General features: G+C 39.9%; 3 protein-coding genes across 3 annotated transcripts in view; 2 read left to right on the forward strand and 1 right to left on the reverse strand.

The window, feature by feature from the left end:
• Positions 1-18,355, forward strand: part of LOC308571684 (vomeronasal type-2 receptor 26-like) — a gene marked incomplete at both ends in the record, with an annotated part of 363,060 nt that overhangs the window by 225,722 nt on the left and 118,983 nt on the right. The gene's annotated exons all lie outside the window — the stretch shown is intronic.
• Positions 7,479-10,226, reverse strand: LOC308570512 (olfactory receptor 6B1-like; the record flags this gene model as incomplete). The annotated part of the gene is made up of 2 exons (XM_081165415.1): positions 10,139-10,226; positions 7,479-8,453 (listed from the first exon to the last, which is right to left on the reverse strand). Exon 2 carries the CDS (start codon positions 8,436-8,438, stop codon positions 7,479-7,481), a length of 960 nt encoding a protein of 319 aa, XP_081021541.1. The 5' UTR covers positions 8,439-8,453; positions 10,139-10,226.
• LOC308570567 (olfactory receptor 6Y1-like) lies at positions 15,105-16,028 on the forward strand (the record flags this gene model as incomplete). The annotated part of the gene is made up of 1 exon (XM_081165483.1): positions 15,105-16,028. The coding sequence occupies one exon, from the start codon at positions 15,105-15,107 to the stop codon at positions 16,026-16,028; it is 924 nt and encodes a 307-aa protein (XP_081021609.1).

An 18,355-nucleotide genomic window follows, 5' to 3' on the forward strand; every position in this document is an offset into this window, starting at 1 on the left:
AGCACTAAATTATGCTTCAGTTTTTAGCATTCTTGCCTTTAATTTCCTGAATAATTTTCAGAAAATATCTGTCTCATCTTGTTTAATTATTTTGGACTAAATTGGTGTTTAGGGGTTGATGCTGTTAAATAGGTTGATTTGATTAATTTTGTTTCATGGTTAAGTTGGTCACATTGTTGACAGGGAGGTGCAGGAAAGGTCAAGGTTAGATAAGGTATCAGGTGAGCACCCCTGGGCACCTTTGACCATGAAGGGTGTTTGCAGAGGCCAGTTGTTGTAGGTTGTGAGGCCCTTAAACTGGATGTGAAGCATTCTTTTAAAAAAAATAAATAGTTTTTGTTTCATTTTAATACACCACATACAAAAAGAAAATATGAAGTTACACTGATATCCATCACCTAACAACTAAGAAAGAAAGAAGAAAAGAAAAATACAAAACAACAATAGCAACAACACCAATGCATTGAATATTGCTCACAATACATTTAACATAGAAATGACTTTTTCCTATGTAGCTGACTTCCCGTCTACTCCTTACTTCTATTTCTCATCTGTTATTCAGTGCCATATTATAGCATATTTTGGCTTTAATGTTATTTATTCTATCCTAGGTTTTCCATCAGATTTAAAACTCCTACTGAAGTTATTCAAATGCTGCTACAGACTTCAAACTGTAATTGCTATTTTTCAAATAAATTTTAAAGACTTCTCATTTTGTGGTAAATACTTCCTTTGATTTATTTTTTATTCTTTCTGATAACTAGTCTAATTCTGCATATTCGGTCACTTTTTGAATCCACTCTGATCTAGAAGGGACTTTATCACTTTTACAATTTGTTTCGATGAGCATTCTTGCTGCAACTGTAGCATAGAGAAAAAGTTCTTTTGCTTTTTTAGGGATATCCAAATCTATGATTCCTAGCAGGTAAGCTTCTGGTTTTTTGCTGAAAGATATTTTTAACATTTTTTTCCAGTTCAGAATGGATATCCTCCCAGAACACCTTGATTTCTTTACATTGCCACCACATGTGATATAGATTACCTGGTTTTTCTTTACACCTCTAACGATTGCTTGGTACACTTTTATACATTTCGGAGAGCTTTCAAGGGGTTATATACCAACAATGTTGCATTTTAAGGAAGTTCTCTCTTAAAGTGCAAGCAACTGTAATTTTCCAATCTGTTTTCCACAAATGTTCCCACTGTCTCATGGTTATTGTATACCCAAAGCCTTGCACCCATTTAACCATGGCTGCAGTACTGTGTCCAGTTCTGGGCACCACAATTCAAGAAGGACACTGACAAACTGGAACGTGTCCAGAGGAGGGCAACCAAAATGGTCAAAGGCCTGGAAACGATGCCTTATGAGGAACGGCTAAGGGAGCTGGGCATGTTTAGCCTGGAGAAGAGGAGGTTAAGGGGTGATATGATAGCCATGTTCAAATATATAAAAGGATGTCACATAGAGGAGGGAGAAAGGTTTTTTTCTGCTGCTCCAGAGAAGCGGACACGGAGCAATGGATCCAAACTACAAGAAAGAAGATTCCACCTAAACATTAGGAAGAACTTCCTGACAGTAAGAGCTGTTCGACAGTGGAATTTGCTGCCAAGGAGTGTGGTGGAGTCTCCTACTTTGGAGGTCTTTAAGCAGAGGCTTGACAACCATATGTCAGGAGTGCTCTGATGGTGTTTCCTGCTTGGCAGGGGGTTGGACTCGATGGCCCTTGTGGTCTCTTCCAACTCTATGATTCTATGATTCTATGATTCTATGATTCCTGGATATGAAGCATTCTTGAAGCTCACCTGCCACATCTGCACAGAGTTCTGAAGCCCAGGAGTGAGGAAGGAAGATCCCCCTACTGACCATAAGGTGTGTCCCAGTCTTTGGCGCCTAGTCTTCTTATGCCTCTTAAAATTGGCAGGGTTTGTCTCACTCAATGCTGAAGTTAGAATCCCATTCTTCTCATTTGCTCTATAGATATAGTTTAAATAAAATGTGGCCCTAGTCAAACCCATCACTTATATCTCACTTCATTTGAAATGCTTGTTCTGTGCTTGTACCTTATTAATTTGAGATGGGCCATCAGCACAAATCTTACATGCCACTTTTGAAGGAACCTTATATTTTATAGTATATTTTAAACAAAGCCTGAGGTGCTTTCAGACAGCAGATTTTCAAAACCAGTGGACCTTTGAGCACATGTCAGTAGAAGAGTAACACCTCTTAGTGGTGTTAAGTTCTACTTCTGTTTTCATCCCACAATATTATGTGTCATGTGGAAGGCAGAGGACAGATTTAACTTTAAAGCTGAAATCCTATACAAGGCTGTAGTCCCATTCATTGGAAGTAAGTCCCAGTGAATTCAGTGGGACTTATTTCTGAGTAAATCAACATAGGATTGCACTGTCAGTATCCTATTTGCACATTGTTTCTTGTAAATGTTTGTTGTTTCGTATTAAGTGAGTCTTAAAAGTCTCCAGTCATGGAAGCTTAAAATTGAAGTTGAATTTTACATTACAACATAAATTATGAAGCAGCTCACAAATATAATAAATAACTTAAAAATCATGGGAATGTTCTTTCGCATTTTTTGATGGCTATATCATCGCCATCAACATCATCATCAGTTTATTTATACCCCACCTTTCCCCCTGATGGGACTCAAGGCAGATTACATATAAAAACAACATCCACTAAAAATAGAAAAAAATCAAGCTAAAATATCAATTAAACATTAATAGCATTAAAATGTGTTTAACACATACCAGTAATTACACTAAAAACAGCACAGCACCTTACATGTAATAACACCTATAGAAACTCTTCTCCCAAACTCTGTTCATTAATTTTGATTGCATTTTATGGCTGCAAGTCTTCCACATGAGAATTTACCAAACCTTGATTATTATTATTTAATTCTATGAAAATGCATTCTTTTTTTAAAAAAAATCACTCAAATTTGAACATGCCATACAGTTTGTCTGAGATTTGTGTTCATTAATATATCCATCTTTCCACATTGTTAAATGTGGGACAAATAATGCATTTCCTGAAATCTAGAGGTATATTATAATTGTTGAAGAAACCATCGTCTTTCAGATATACAAAAGCTGAAACTAAGAAATGCAATGGAATGTGAAGTTCCTCGTTTCCCACCTTACTGCATGAGTTTTTTCTCTATTACTACTTGCAGATAAAATTTCTGCTATATTTCAGTAACATAACTGTTTCAGAAGTGGAAGACAAGGGGGCTTTAATTTCTTCAGTGATATGAAAAGTTATATTTAAGGATATTAATTCCAGCAGAGAGAGATACTGATTGCTTTCCAGAGTTCTGTAGCTGAAAGATCCGCACACATCTCCCCTAAAAGAGTAGCAATCTTGCATCACATTTGAAAGCAGAGTTTGTACTATTTAGGAAATGTTTTCAAAAGCTTCACTGTGTATGCCAATATTCTTGTGCAGAGATTAATTACCTCACAGAATTGGGGCGAATTTATATGTGCATTTCCCATTTTAGCATTACTTTCCTCATCAACATCATTTAATGCATATAAAGTGGTTTACAAAGTATAAAAACCAATTGCACAGAGATTAAAATGTGAAATACATTTCCCCTTAAACATACTTCCTTTTTAAAGTGCTAAAACTAATGCAGGACATTTCTATTTTTTAAAACAAACACAGAAACAAACAAAAAACCCTGAAATAAACAAAATAAGCCAGTTACATCATTTACCTGATCTCCATGTGAACTTCAGTGAATATTTCATCATATGCTGGATGGTATCTTTTTGGTTAAATTTTGAGCAAGTCAAATTTCTGTTTTTCTTTTAATTTAGAGCTTCTGTGAAGACAACTTGGAACTGTGTTGGATCAAAGAAAAGGCTAATCCAACAAGAAGTTATGCTGAAAAATTTATGCAGCCTTACCAAAATCATCCGAATTCTCAGAGGAGCAATGCTGCTTGAACTGCCTTGATGTATAAGTTATCCTGCTAACAAGGGATATCAAGGGAGCTAAATACTCAGGAACTGGCTCGTAGAATGCCTTCGCAAATGCAGCTGACAGGATAATAGCTCAGAGTTATACAGTACTTTATTATTTGACTTCTACACACCATGAAATGTGTAAACAAGACGTTATTGTAATTTATACTGTTCTGAAGCATGAATGTACTTTAAGAAATTCAAACCTGTGTCCATTCACATGGTCAAAACTGTGGAAATTAAGGATTCAAGATTTTTATTCTTGATCTACAGCTCTTATTTATATAAGTTCATAAGCTCAAGCTATTTGCAGCATGTAGCCTTGTTCCCTACATCCGGGGGGGGGCGGCTCCTGGGGACCAAGTGCTCCCCCCCCTATATTTTGGGGGTAAGAGCCATGGCTGCCAGATGTCCTAAAAGCGCAGAGCCGAAGTGTGGAGCCGAGTGCAGCATGTCCCCAGTGGCTGGCTCCTCCTTCTTCTGCCATGGAGGGGAAGAAGGGTTGAAGCATCCTCCTGTCAGTGCTAGTGTCAAGAAGAGGCGGAGGAGGAGCTGGCCATTGATTCGTGGGACTGCCGCATTCGACTGCACCTCCCGACATCCTGACGTCATATGCATGATGTCAGGATGTCATGTCTTGTGCCTGACATTGCACCCCCCCCCCATCACCCTCATAAGCTGGTGCCTCTGCCAACATCATGGCACTTTTGATTCACTGGTCGATGGATTCTTCATGTATCAGCCACATACTTTGTATGTGATGCTCATAAAAGATGAAGAAGGAATGTAGCAAACATGAAAAAGTGCAGAACTTTTCTAATCAATCAATGTGATGTGTTATATCAGCCCAAATATATCATCTGAACTACCTCTGAGAAAACTGACAGGGTATATGGGATGGAAATACAAATCCCCAAACAACGTGGCTGTCAAAATGCTATTCAATTATGGTCATAGATGGGACCAGAACTGTTTGGTGAGTCACCTTTGTCCAGGGAGCGAGTAGAAATGCAAGCAAACATATAGGGTGATTAGATGAAGCACAAACACAGTGGTAGCACATAAAGTTAATGGAGTCAATACCATAATAGGCAAACTGTAGGCCAAGCTCCGTTTCTCCAAAATGATGTCTACTTCTCTATCCCACAACTTGTTTATGCCCCCTGTTTTCCTGGTGTCCTAAGTTTAAAAAAAAGGTACAGAATCTATCTCTCTCACACACACAACTTTCAACAGTTATACCACCTACGATTTCTGGTTGTCCCACCAATAAGTACGTTACAGGCAGTGACTTAAGACAGGGCCTTTCATGCTTTTATCCTGCATGCTGTGAACCACCCTGATACCTTCAGATAAAGGGTGGATATAAATTTAATATAAAAATAAATAATGATTTCTGTGGTGACACCATGGCTAAGAGACTCCCTCCTGTGAGAAATATGACTTGAGTTTCGGACATCTCTTTTCGCCAGGTGTTTTGAAGGCAGTTAATCCTTGTTGTCTATTTGGAAACAGGGAGTGCCTTCTGCTATTGGTTTGGTGCAGATTTTAATTGTGGTTTTAATAAGCTATATTGTACTTTATAATTTTAATTTAATTATTCATCCTATGTCTGTCTTGTGGGTATTTATGATGATGGGCGGCGTGTACATTTTTTTTTGAATTAATTAATTAATTAAAGAGCTAGCCCTTGCTGGGGAAACCCTCTCTCCTATACTTGCTTTTGATCCTGTGGGGAGCTGTTTACAGCCATCTATCTGGCTATGCCTCATTCTGAGTCTCATGGCCACTGGACTCCATGCTACCTCCTGCTAGGATACCTGTAATGTTACCAGAGCTTCTTCGCCACCATGAAAAGGGAAGGGGAGGGGAGGAATACACACTGTGGTGGGAAGCTTTTCCTGTCCAACAAAGTACAGTAAGGAACCACACTATCAATACCTTGTTATAACAACCTCTCAGTCTTCTCAGTGAAGAAGTTACATTAAGTACCGCACTTTGCCATGTATAAGACAAGGTGTTTTTCCCCCAGTAAAATAATGTTAAAAACCGTGCCTCATCTTATACACGGATAGCAAATGGGGGGGGGGAGGGTGACTGCTTGTAGCCGCGAGCAGGAGCTTGTCAGCGGCAATTTGGTGGGCGATTGGTGGCTGCTTCAAGGGCTGCTTTGGATTGGCAGCTGCTATGCTAACTGAGTGGATGATTGGTTGCTTCAGCAAAGGCTGTAGTGGATTGGCTGTTGCTGCAGTTAGTTGACGTGATCAATTGGCAGCAGCCTGCGTTTAGTGATTTTCGGCATTACCCCCCCCCCCAAAAAAAAAGCTCTGGACAACTCTGGACCATTTCCCCCCATTTTCTTAAATTAGACTCCACATGTTATATGTGTGAATAGAAAAAACACCATTAGATGTACTGCTAGATAAGCTTTTTTATATTTGTAATTGTTTAAAAAAATGTTTTAAAAGAAAACTATCATCATCATCATCTCACCTTTTCCCAGTCTAGGACTCAATATGGCTTATACATATGAAAACAGCACAGTAAAATACAGAAGGCTAAAAACAGATGAATATTAATGACAAATACTAAAGCACTTTAAAACTTTTTTTTAAAAAAACCACACACCATCATTTCAGATTTGGAAATTAAGTGTCATCAAATGAACTCATTGAAGCATATTCCTACACTTAACATTTGAAAACAATGATACATTACTTCAAGGAAAACAACCAAATGAATGATATTTATAAATTGAAATTTCTTATTTTCCTTCCCCTTTTAATATACACATTTTAACATTAGTGAATATTATTAGTGATTATCCAGCATAATTTCAGAATTAAACTTGAAATTGTCACATATCAGATTAAAATTTGTTATTCCATACATATAGACTATATTATCACTACCACTGCCACCACCACAATTATTTCAAGTGTATAACCTGCCCTTCCTACCCAAAGTGAGGGCAACTAACAAACAAAACTCTCTCTCTCTCTCTCTCTCTCTCTCTCTATATATATATATATATATATCAAAATTAAAATTAAAAGAGCATTCTATATAGCAGACAATAGTTGCAGTGTAAAACATTCATAAAACTATGTTTCAAACTCTGGACAATTAAAAACTTAATTTAAACAAAATTAGAAACAGAAAGAAAATGTGCAAGCATAATACGTTAAATTGAATTTGCTTTAAAATGTACATTTTCTGTCTTGTTCCCAATTATGGTAAGAGATAAAAATAAGAGATAAAAACTGAGTTAACTCAAAACTGAGTTAAGTAGTCAGTGTCAAAGACGAATTCCATATAAAATTGTGTGCTTCCACATTTTTGTTCATTCTTTGATTATCATAAATTATGATTATCTTAGATTATCATAAAGAGGAGGATCAAAGGGTCTGACTGGAGGTCTGATCTGTATTTGTGAGTCATTTCTTATATTTGGGAATATAAGGGATTCTTTTCTGTCTGGTGTGAGTCTAATGGTCACTGGTGGTAACCGTGGTTTCAGCATTCCTGCTACAAAATATCTTTTTCATGGCTTCCTTCACATCTTGATTCCTGAGGCAGTAAATGCATGGATTCAACATCGGGGTGACAATAGTGTATACAATGGACACGAGCTTATTGAGATTAAAAGAATGGATTCTTCTTGGTCGGGCATACATGAAGAGAGTGGCTGAGTAGAAAATAATAACCACAGTGAGGTGTGAGGCACAGGTGGAAAAGGCTTTTCTTTTCCCCTTGGCTGTGGGGATACGCAAAATGGTGCCTATTATGCACACATAGGAACCAATAGTGACAGACAGTGGGATTATGAGGATAAGGAGGGCAAATACAAAGTCCACCATCTCAGCTACAGTTCTGTCCGTGCAGGAGAGGTTCAGCAGAGGTGAGATGTCACAGAAGAAATGGTTGATGATGTTGGGTCCACAGAAACTCAAGCGGGAAATGAAGAAGACTTTCAGCATTGAGATTAGGAAACCAGCAAGCCAAGATCCCACAGCTAACTGCAAACAGAGCCGGGAATTCATAATGACTGGGTAGCGCAGTGGGTTGCAGATGGCGATGTAGCGATCATAAGCCATGACAGCCAAGAGGACACACTCAGTGCAGACTAGGGATATGAAAAAGTAGAGCTGGGCCATGCAGCCTTCAAAGGAAATGCTTTTGTTCTTTGCTAGGAAGTTAACCAGGAGCTTGGGAACAGTCACAGAAATGTACCAGGTCTCCAGGAAAGACAGGTGGCTAAGGAAAAAGTACATAGGTTTTTGGAGATGGCTGTTTGTCCTGATCAGAGTGATGATCACAATGTTCTCAAGGAGGGTCAGGATGTAAATAACAAGGAATATTACAAAGAGCAGTATTTGAAATTCTATGGCAGTAGGGAAACCAAGGAGAATAAACTCCTGGACTCTGGTCTGGTTTTCCAGCTTCATGCCTGATCTAATGACCTGAAGAACAAGGAGTAAACAAAAGCATGCTAAGGTGTGGATGGTGATTATGCTAGCAAAACAACACATTATTTTAATGTATTAAAAATACAAGGCAGAATACATGAAAGAACAGGACAAACCACATTGTGATGACATACCTCACAACAAATACAGTGGCAAAAGTTGAACGTACTTCTGCTCTTTCCCTCCACATCTGCATCCACTTCCCAAAATGTGGTTCCATAGGCTAAGCGGGCATTTAAACCTGCTTTTCGAAGTGGATTCAGGGGGCTGCAGTTGAGGAATGGTGGGAATTTGAGTCTGATGACATTTCCCGCAACAAGAACATGGGAATGGGTCATCACAGATCCACTGGAAGGGTCACCACAACTGAACGGTAGAACATCTGCTTTGCTTGGAGAAAGTCCCAGAGAAACTTTGGAGAACTTCTGCCAGTGGAAATGTAGAAAACACTGAGCTAGATGAATCAATGGTCTAAATCAGCTTCCTCTGTCCCTATTACCACCAACATAACATATATCACCTTCATCAAGTTTATCTAATGGAAATCAAGCATACAATATAGAGGAAACAATTCATGTAAGAAGCCTGCATTCTAATATCATAACCACTGGGTTTGCCATATATACTATCAGGTGTTGATTTGCATGATATGTGACCAAGTCATGCCAGATCAAATTCCACAGCCAGAACTATTCTATCAAATCACATTACCTCAAACACCATGATTCCGCAGCCAGTCCACACATTCAATCACCATGTCTGCAAGTGCAGAGTAATTAAGCATCTGCAAACCAGCCCAATGGTGGACACGAGAAATGTATGCAACCATTGCACCAAGTACAGTGAAACAATGTTTATGCCAAGTTGTGCATACTTTACTTTTAGATCACATTACACTTTCAGTTTACAGTTTGATCTCAGGATCAAGTCAAGTGTTTAGGCAGCATGGCATTTTCATAGTTATGGGCATGATCTGATCTAATATGCAATAGTCCTGTTGAGTTCAGAGTGCACATACTTCAGTGCCTGTGCTTGGATGGATTTTGCTCCACATTTTCTTGTGCATGAGACTGGCAATGAGGTGCATCTCACTTGCTTAGTTATTTGACATTTAACATTACAAGCCTAACAATATCTACTTGGGCTTACTCCCAAGTAAGTGGGGCTAGGATTGCAGCCTAAAGGCTGTATCCATTTAAGTTGTTCTGTTAGCATAAGCCAGGGGTGCCCAAACTTTTTTCAAAGAGATTTGATGAAGTGAACATGTGTGAGGGCCAACCAAAATTGTTGAGCCTGGCATAAGTACTTCTGGATGCAGTGAGAGACAAGTGGACGTCCTTGTGCTAATGGGATAACTTCATTGGATACAACCATACATTACTGTTTTGACAAGTCCTTACTTTTTCCCAAGTTATCATTAAAAATATACTTCTTAACTAGTAAACCAGGAGCAGGGAAACTCCACCCCTCCAGATGTTTCTGGACTACAGACCCCACCATCCCTGACCATTAGCCATGTTGGCTGGGGCTGATGGGATGTGGAGTCCAATGACATCTGGAAGGCCACAGGTTTCTCAGCACAACATAAAGAAAAATATAAATAAGCACATGCCACACAAAAATCAACATGCTTCACAAACAAACTACGTCAAATTCAGGAAATAAAAGTTTGTACTCACAACATGCAGTGGACAAGAATGTCTGGAATTTCTGACGGAGTATTTGAATGGAGCTTCCACTATAGTGCTTTCTTAAGGGTGGTGAGAGGGAGAAAAAATACAGGATATAAAGTAGAGCAAACAAGTAGAAGTTTGGAATATAACATGCAAACATGAACAGGCTTCAGCTACAAACTATCAAAACCTCTGGTCTGTTGTTTGGCCTGCCCTTTATTCTTTCAGTAACATAGAACGTTTAATTCTGCTCAGTCCAGTAACTGTGGGAGGATTTTCACCTGCTTGGAATTGGCCGAGCTCTGTCATAGCTTGATATATTCATGTAAACAGCACCTGAAGTCTCATCAGAACCTTGTCCCTCAGAGCTTCTTAACTTGGTAGAACCCCTGTCTATTACTCCCCTCCCCATAATCTAAATTAGACGTTAACAATGGGAAAAGAGCAAGAGGAAGAATAAACTCCCTTGGATGTTGTAATCAGACGCTCTGAAGCACCCTTTCCAGTGAGACAAAGTAAACTCTATTTTAGAGCTCACCTACTTGGGATTAACAGTTTGTAAGAAAGCAATTAGACACAAGTACCACTTAATGGAATTGATGTCTATTGATTTAGTACTTTATGTTTCAATTTCATATTGTTTTAACTGAATATTAGTTTAGGGTTTGCTATGAGGATTTGGGTCCTAAAATGTGAGGTATAAATGACTAAAATGAATGAATGACTAGTATGAGTCATGTTAAATGCATTGGCTTCAGTATAAATGGTTTGCCTAGTGAAATTTTCTTGAATATTCAGAAGTAGGTCACCTTGTTGGCAGTTGCTTCTGCTTTATGATGGCTTAAATTGCATGGATTCCATTAATCTATTCCAGTGAACAGGCAAATCTAGGACTTGGGTTCAGCAGTTTGACTCCAATATAGTGATGAAGTTGGAACAAATCATAGGGTACGATACAATACGATACCATATCAATACTAACTAAGTAATGGACTTGTTAAGGGGTTGTTCCTTAATAGCTATAATTTCGTGATATTTTGGAGCATGGATAGACAAACTAAGGCATGGGGGCCAAATCCGGCCCAATCGCCTTCTAAATCCAGCCCATGGGCGGTCCAGGAATCAGCATGTTTTTACATGAGTAGAATGTGTGCTTTTATTTAAAATGCATCTCTGGGTTATTAGTGGGACATAGGAATTCGTTCATTTCCCTCCCCCCCCAAAAAAATATAGTCCAACCCCCCACAAGGTCTGAGGGACAGTGGACCGGCCCCCTGCTGAAAAGGTTTGCTGATCCCTGGAGCTTGAGTAAACACAGAAAGCTCAACATGTTAACATTTTGTTTTGTTTATTGAATTTGATTAGGTTTTGAGAAGGCTAGGCCCATAACTCTCTCAGCAGGAAAGCTTAAAATTGAAAATGAGAAATTGGAGAAAAGAAAGGAAGCCTTCCATTGGCCACAATGGGGGAGGGGGGAATTACTATGCCATGCCAGGTCTGGCATAGTTTGAGACCTGAACTGAAGAAGAATGCCAGGGTTTAGGGCTCTAAAGATCCTTGGGTAATGGTGATTGACTATAATAACCACGATTCTTGGGGGCGGGGTGGGTGGGTTGAAATAATAATTTTAAAATTTGAACTTTTAAAACATGGTTGTACAATCTTTGTGGAAGACCCTATTCTGGACACCCCCTCTGCCCAGAAGATTAGGAGAAAGCAGGTGACTTACAGGGATGGAGCATTTTCTGTGATGTCATCCCATTTCCTGAACTCTCTTTATGTATCTATTCACCGTACAGGTGAAGATGGGGGGTAGGGTGGACTGGGGGCTATCACTCTGGGCACAGTTTTTTGGGTGGCACAGGGCATCGTGAGCTGTCCATCTCAGCCCCCCTCTAGCTGTGAGGAGGAAGGAAAGCTGGAAGGTGCCAGAGAAGGACACAACAGCTCACGGCATCCTGTGAACCCAGCGCTATTTTTGCAAATCTCAGAAAATGACACTGGGCTTGCAGGGTGCCACGAATGTGCCCCTCAAAACTGGCCGGCCAGTGGGCCATTTCCTAGACAACTAGCTCCCTCTCTAGGCTCAGGCACCTCTTAGTGTCCTTCAATCAATTTGTCCATGCCACAGGACCAGCACTTGCAGCTAAAGGCAAAAAAGTGGCATGTCCCCCACCCTGCAACCATCTCCATAGCCCCCTGAATCTGCTCAGCCACCCTTCTGTGGTCATCAGGCTTGGAGGGAGTGGGGAACATTAAGTGCAGCTTATTGAAGCTAAATCCTGCTCCCCACCTAAAAACCCTCCCTTCTCCTTCAGTGTGCACTCCCCACCCCTCAGGTGCAGCTTTCAGTCTTGCAGACTCTTAACAGAAGTGTAGAAGCTGAGATGACAGTTGGGGTGGTAGCTGGAAAAGAATCAATTTTAAGAGGGAGACATGATTATCTTACAAAAGTGAGGAAAACCATTTTCAGCCTGAGATGCATGTTTGTTTGTTTGTTTGTTTGTTTTATATTCCAATCAATTGCCAAAATCACTAAGTAGTGTTCCCGATAGGCTGCCTTCTATAGGTTGTATACAAATTGTGGACGAAGCAGAAGTGGGTATGGTCACACAGAGACCACTCTTCATCCAGGCAATCAAGAAGTCTCTTCACAACTCAAGGGATGGTCATAGTTTGAGGGGTTTGAGGTTCCCCACTACAATGCCAGAAGAATTATTGGTGGTGGGGAGGTAACCTGAAACCAACTGCTGGGACTCAGGCTGAAAACAAGCCTTGTTGGACATGAGTCAGTAGCTGATGAGGATCAAGCTGAGGAGCATGGAATGCTGAATTAAAACAAACACTGCTCACTGCCAGTTTCAAAATAAGCTGCCAATAACCTGATTGCTCTGACTTGATGTAAGATGTCCCCTTTAAGCAATTGAGTTTTATTTTATGAATGTGTTTTATTCTTTTTTAGATGTGGAAAAAGTGAGAACACTGCAGTCTTAAAAATCCACCATTTTTATAAAGTTGTCAGTATCTTAGATTATTTTTATTTAGACAATGCATTTTTATGATATGTCCTTGTGTTAAATCAGTGCTATCTTTTCCATGGTCTAGTTGTATCCCCCCCCCCTTACAGCTGTGATCTCTAAACTCAGTTATAAATTACAAGGAAGGAAGAAAAAGGAAAGAATATGACTGGAATGAGGAAGTGGTGGGGAGATATCTTCTGAGGCTACTACCCTTGGGAGAGAACTGCTGATTTTCAGGTCTAGTCCCAAGGTGGGACATGCACATGGCCACAGTGGAAGAAATCTATTTAATAGAAGTTCTTTGTATGCAGCTGCATATGAACACGGAGGCAAAAAACTTACCTGGACACATAATAGGTGAATTGCATTCTTTACTTCTACAAATCTGTGCATAATGTTTTGATTGGTTATTAAATATAAGCTACAGGAAATTTATACCTGCATATGCATATATTAAGATAGTTCAGGCACAGATAGGCTAGGGAAGCTAAACACAGTAAATGCATTTGCTTAGTATTTTTATGCCCATGCAAATAATGTCTGCTGATGTCGATGCAGTTTAGCTGGTATAGTGTAGTGTAGGAATGGGGAACCCATGACCTTTCAGATATTGTTGGGTTCCAACTCCCATCAGTCCCAGTCAACATGGCCAGTCCTCAGAAATGACAGTGGTTGTTGTTAAGCAAAAGCCTGAATATCCACAGATGCATAGTACTTGGTGTAAACATTTGGAACAAGGCCAAGTAATAGAAACTCTGGAATCTGGGGAGAAGTTTGGATGAGATTTATTTTGTTGTGGGCAACAACAACAAAGCACATTTACCCCTCTGAAATTCTTGGTTCTATAGTAAACTGTGATGGGGCTTAACTAAAAACTGATTTATGAATGCAACAGAGCCAGTTCCAACTTTGCACTCAGAGACAGACTTACGTGGGAGAAAATCCTGATGGTTTCAACATAATTTATTAAGGTAACTTTCAGATGACTTGTTTATTAAGCATTCATCCCCTTCTCCCTGCCACAAAATTTGCATGGAGTTTTGATTGCATCAGCAATTTGCTGAGCATTGATTCTGTTTTGTTTGTGGGGATGCTATGCCACATTGCCTCAAACAAGTATTATTCCACAATTCTGAGTGCATTTTCCCGCTGCTTTCCTTATTGCAGCAAGTCTGATCTTGGAGGCTAGAAGGCTTGTTGTGCAGCAGTGCAACCGCATATCCATTTCAATTGTACAACCTGAGTATGTTGGTTTGTCATTGAATGCCAACCCAAAACAACAACAGGCTGTAAGTGCCCTAAGTTTTACAGTATTAGGCTGCAATACACCCCCCCCCCCACATACATATATCAAACTATTACAGTGTGGGAGCCAGTGTGGTATATCAGGGACTAGGCTCTGGGAAACCAGGTTTCATATCCCACCTTGGGCATGAGGTGCTTTGGGTGATGTTCAGCCATGACCTGCCTCTCAGCCTTACTTTCCTCACAGTCCTTCAAAGTGATATAGAAATGTGGAGAATTAAAGTGGAGTGGGTGGGAGAAAAGATAGGTAAATTTAAATTGAGAGATTTATCTACCCCCACTTCCCAGTATAAGTAATAAATAAATACACAGCAGAATTATTTACCAGCTTTTATTACTTTTTTGTTTTTAATCAAAATGGGTTATATGTATGAAAGGTTTAAATTCATTTTTAAATATTATTGAAATCATCAATGTGTTTTTCCCCCCAGGGGGTACTCAAGGGTACGCAGTACTGGCAACTCTTTTTATTGTTAAAAAGTGTGGCACTTACTGTAACAACTTCATGGTGAGTACTGGCACCTATTTTTCTAGAGAAAAAGCACTGATCATCATTATTATGTATTTTTAAGGTGCAAAAAAGGGGGTTAATAGATGCTGTATGACATCTCTTCCTTCTTGTTCTTGCAAGTACCCAGCATTCAAGAATGGAAGAAACCAACCAGACAAATGTCCCCTATTTCATCCTTCTGGGATTTCCCAGCGCTGCAGAGCTTCAGATTCTTCTTTTTGTCCTGTTCATACTTAGCTACCTGCTGACCCTACTGGAAAATCTCATCATCATCATAGTTGTTTGGCTGAACAACAGCCTTCACAAGCCCATGTACTACTTTCTGTGCAACCTCTCTTTCCTTGAATTCTGGTATGTCACAATCATTGTCCCTAAGATGCTGGCAGATTTCCTCACACAAGACAAGCGTATCTCCTTCCAAGGTTGCCTGACACAACTGTATTTCTTTGTCACATTTGTGTGCACTGAATACATCCTTCTGGCTGTTATGGCTTATGACCGGTATTTGGCCATCTGCTACCCACTGCGGTATCCAGCTATCATGAGTAACAGTTTATGTGCTCGGCTCTCAGCGGGATGCTGGACGTGCGGCTTAATTACCTCTGCAATCAAGCTTAGCTTCATCGGTCGGCTGAAATACTGTGGCACTGACCAGATCAACCACTATTTCTGTGACATTTCACCTCTCTTGAATGTATCCTGCACAGATTCTTCCATGGCTGAGCTGGCAGATTTTATCCTAGCTCTTATGGTTATCATGGTCCCACTCTGTGTTGTTGTGCTGTCCTACATCTATATCATCTCAACGGTGTTGAAGATCCCTTCAGCTCAAGGCAGAAAGAAAGCTTTCTCTACCTGCAGTTCCCATCTCACCGTTGTGGTGCTGTTCTACTCTACCACACTCTTCACCTACGCACGGCCCAAAGCAATGTATGCCTACAACTCCAACAAAGTGGTGTCGGTGCTGTACACTGTAGTAGTGCCCCTTCTGAACCCTCTAATATATTGCCTCAGGAATAAGGAAGTAAAAGATGCACTGAGGAAGACTCTATCAGTTTAAGGAACTGATGAAGTTGGGAGTTGGAATACAGGACACCATAAACTGTTGGATAGTGGAAAACAAAAGAAGGCTGCAGTCCTATACCCATCTAGGGAATTTATTTTTAATCTATTTGATATGGGGATCTGATTGATTTTAAGTTTTGATCATTTGCCATTCTGAAAACTCTTCTGTCAAACTTACTCTTGGTTTGTCTCATTTATGCTGTTTCATTATTTACAATGTTGTGGCCATTGACTATACCAACTTACCTGAGAGTTAGCCCCACTGAACACAGTAGGACTTACAAGTAGAAATGTATGGATTGCATCATAATGCCTTATGTGGGTGTTCAGCCTGATCACATAAGGACTAAATGTGTATGTGGGACATAGGAATACATTGCAACCCTTAAGCCCTAATACTAGGCATGTTGTTGTACCCAATCTTTGTGTGTTGGCTGGAAAGGTATGAAGGTTGCCCTAAGTATAATCAGCTGAATTCACTTTTAAGCCTCTTTACAACTGGAAATTGTAATGAGGAGGTTTCTAAAAAAATTCAGCTGAACATATTTAGAAGCACTGTTAAGATCTTTGAAAGTCAGGGGTAAAGGCAGTGCAGGGGAAATGGGGACAGGTGTGATGAACATGATCTGCCCCGCTGCATTCACTTTGCCTTTGCACGATCAGGCTGCATGCCTGAACAGTGCTCCAGTGTTTTTGAATTTGAGTTACACACTTCAGTGTCTTATAGCTGAGAAATTTAATTAAATGAACATGCTTGAAATAAAATGGCAAAATCAGCAATGCTGGATATATTCTGCACCTCCTTGAAACACAAATCCCAGCAATTGTGGTATGTCAGCAAAAAAAGAAACAGTGAGTTTTAGCTAAGCAAGTTTTACCTATGTTAACCATGTCCATTAATTTCAATGGGTCTACTCTGAGTATCAACAAGCACAGGATTCAGTCTATGTTTTCCCCTTTTGATAATCTGACACATCTGAGATGTATATTTTTTAGAACCTTTGGAAGTTGTTCTAAGCTATTTTTAACAATGTGTTTTAATTGTTGCAATCTGCCTTGTGATCTCAGGTTGATGGGTTAATAATAATAATAATAATAATAATAATAATAATAATAATAATAATAACGCTATTGTCCATCTTATTTCCAGTGAATAAATTTTTGACGTTCATGTATGTGTTTATTTATTTAATAGATAGGGGGATGCTCACAAGAATTAAAATCAAGTCAGTAAAATCTTCTGTGCAATGTAGAGTGAAAGAAAAATATATTAGGGACATAGCAAGTTGCCTTATACTAGGTTAGAGCACCAGTACAACTAGCTCATATTGTCAATTTTTACTTTTATTATTATTATTATTATTATTATTATTATTATTATTATTATTATTATTACGCCACCAATCCTGCTGGGTTTCCCCAGCTACTCTGGGTGGCTTTCAGCAACAGTTTAAAAGTACATTAAAACATCAATCAATAAAAACTTCCCTAAACAGGGCTGCCTTCAGATGTCATCTAAACATCAGGTAGTTGTTTATTTCTTTGACATCTGATCGGAAGGCGTTCCACAGGGCGGACACTACCGAGAAGGCCCTCTGCCTGGTTCCCTGTAACTTTTCTTCTTGCAGTGAGGGAACCGCCAGAAGGCCCTCGGCACTGGACGTCAGTGTCCAGGCAGAATGATGGGGGTGGAGATGCTCCTTCAGGTATACTGGGCTGAAGCCATTTAGGGCTTTAAAGGTCATCACCAACACTTTGAATTGTGCTCAGAAACATACTGGGAGCCAATGTAGGTCTTTCAAGACCGGTGTTATGTGGTCTCGATGGCTGCTCCCAGTCACCAGTCTAGCTGCCACATTCTGGATTAGTTGTAGTTTCCGGGTCACCTTCAAAGGTAGTCCCACATAGAGTGCATTGCAGTAGTCCAAGCGGGAGATAACCAAAGCATGTACCACTCTGCCAACTTCCAGAACATGCACTCAGAGAACTGGGTCTTCCCAATAGGTTGCCCAGAGGCAGGGATAGTCTTCAAACAACAACTAAACCTGCCTCCTCGATAATGACGTGGTCTGGTCTTAGCATAATTCCTCCTCCTACCTGAGATCACGGAGATCGGGTGTCCCAGTGCATCCCCCCCCACGCCCCGTGGAACCTGCCTCAGCCATTCTGTTGGCTGAGGCCCACTCCCATGCAACCCTGACCCTCTCCCTTTAAGACAGAACTATACAAAACTACACAAACTATTCAAAAAGAAAAAAAGGAATTTTTAAAATAATAATCAAAAATTACTATACTAAAATTAAACCAATCCCCATTGACCAG

This window comes from Podarcis bocagei (genome assembly GCF_964188305.1).
Source record: "Podarcis bocagei genome assembly, chromosome: 13".
NCBI classification, from domain to species: Eukaryota; Metazoa; Chordata; class Lepidosauria; order Squamata; family Lacertidae; genus Podarcis; species Podarcis bocagei.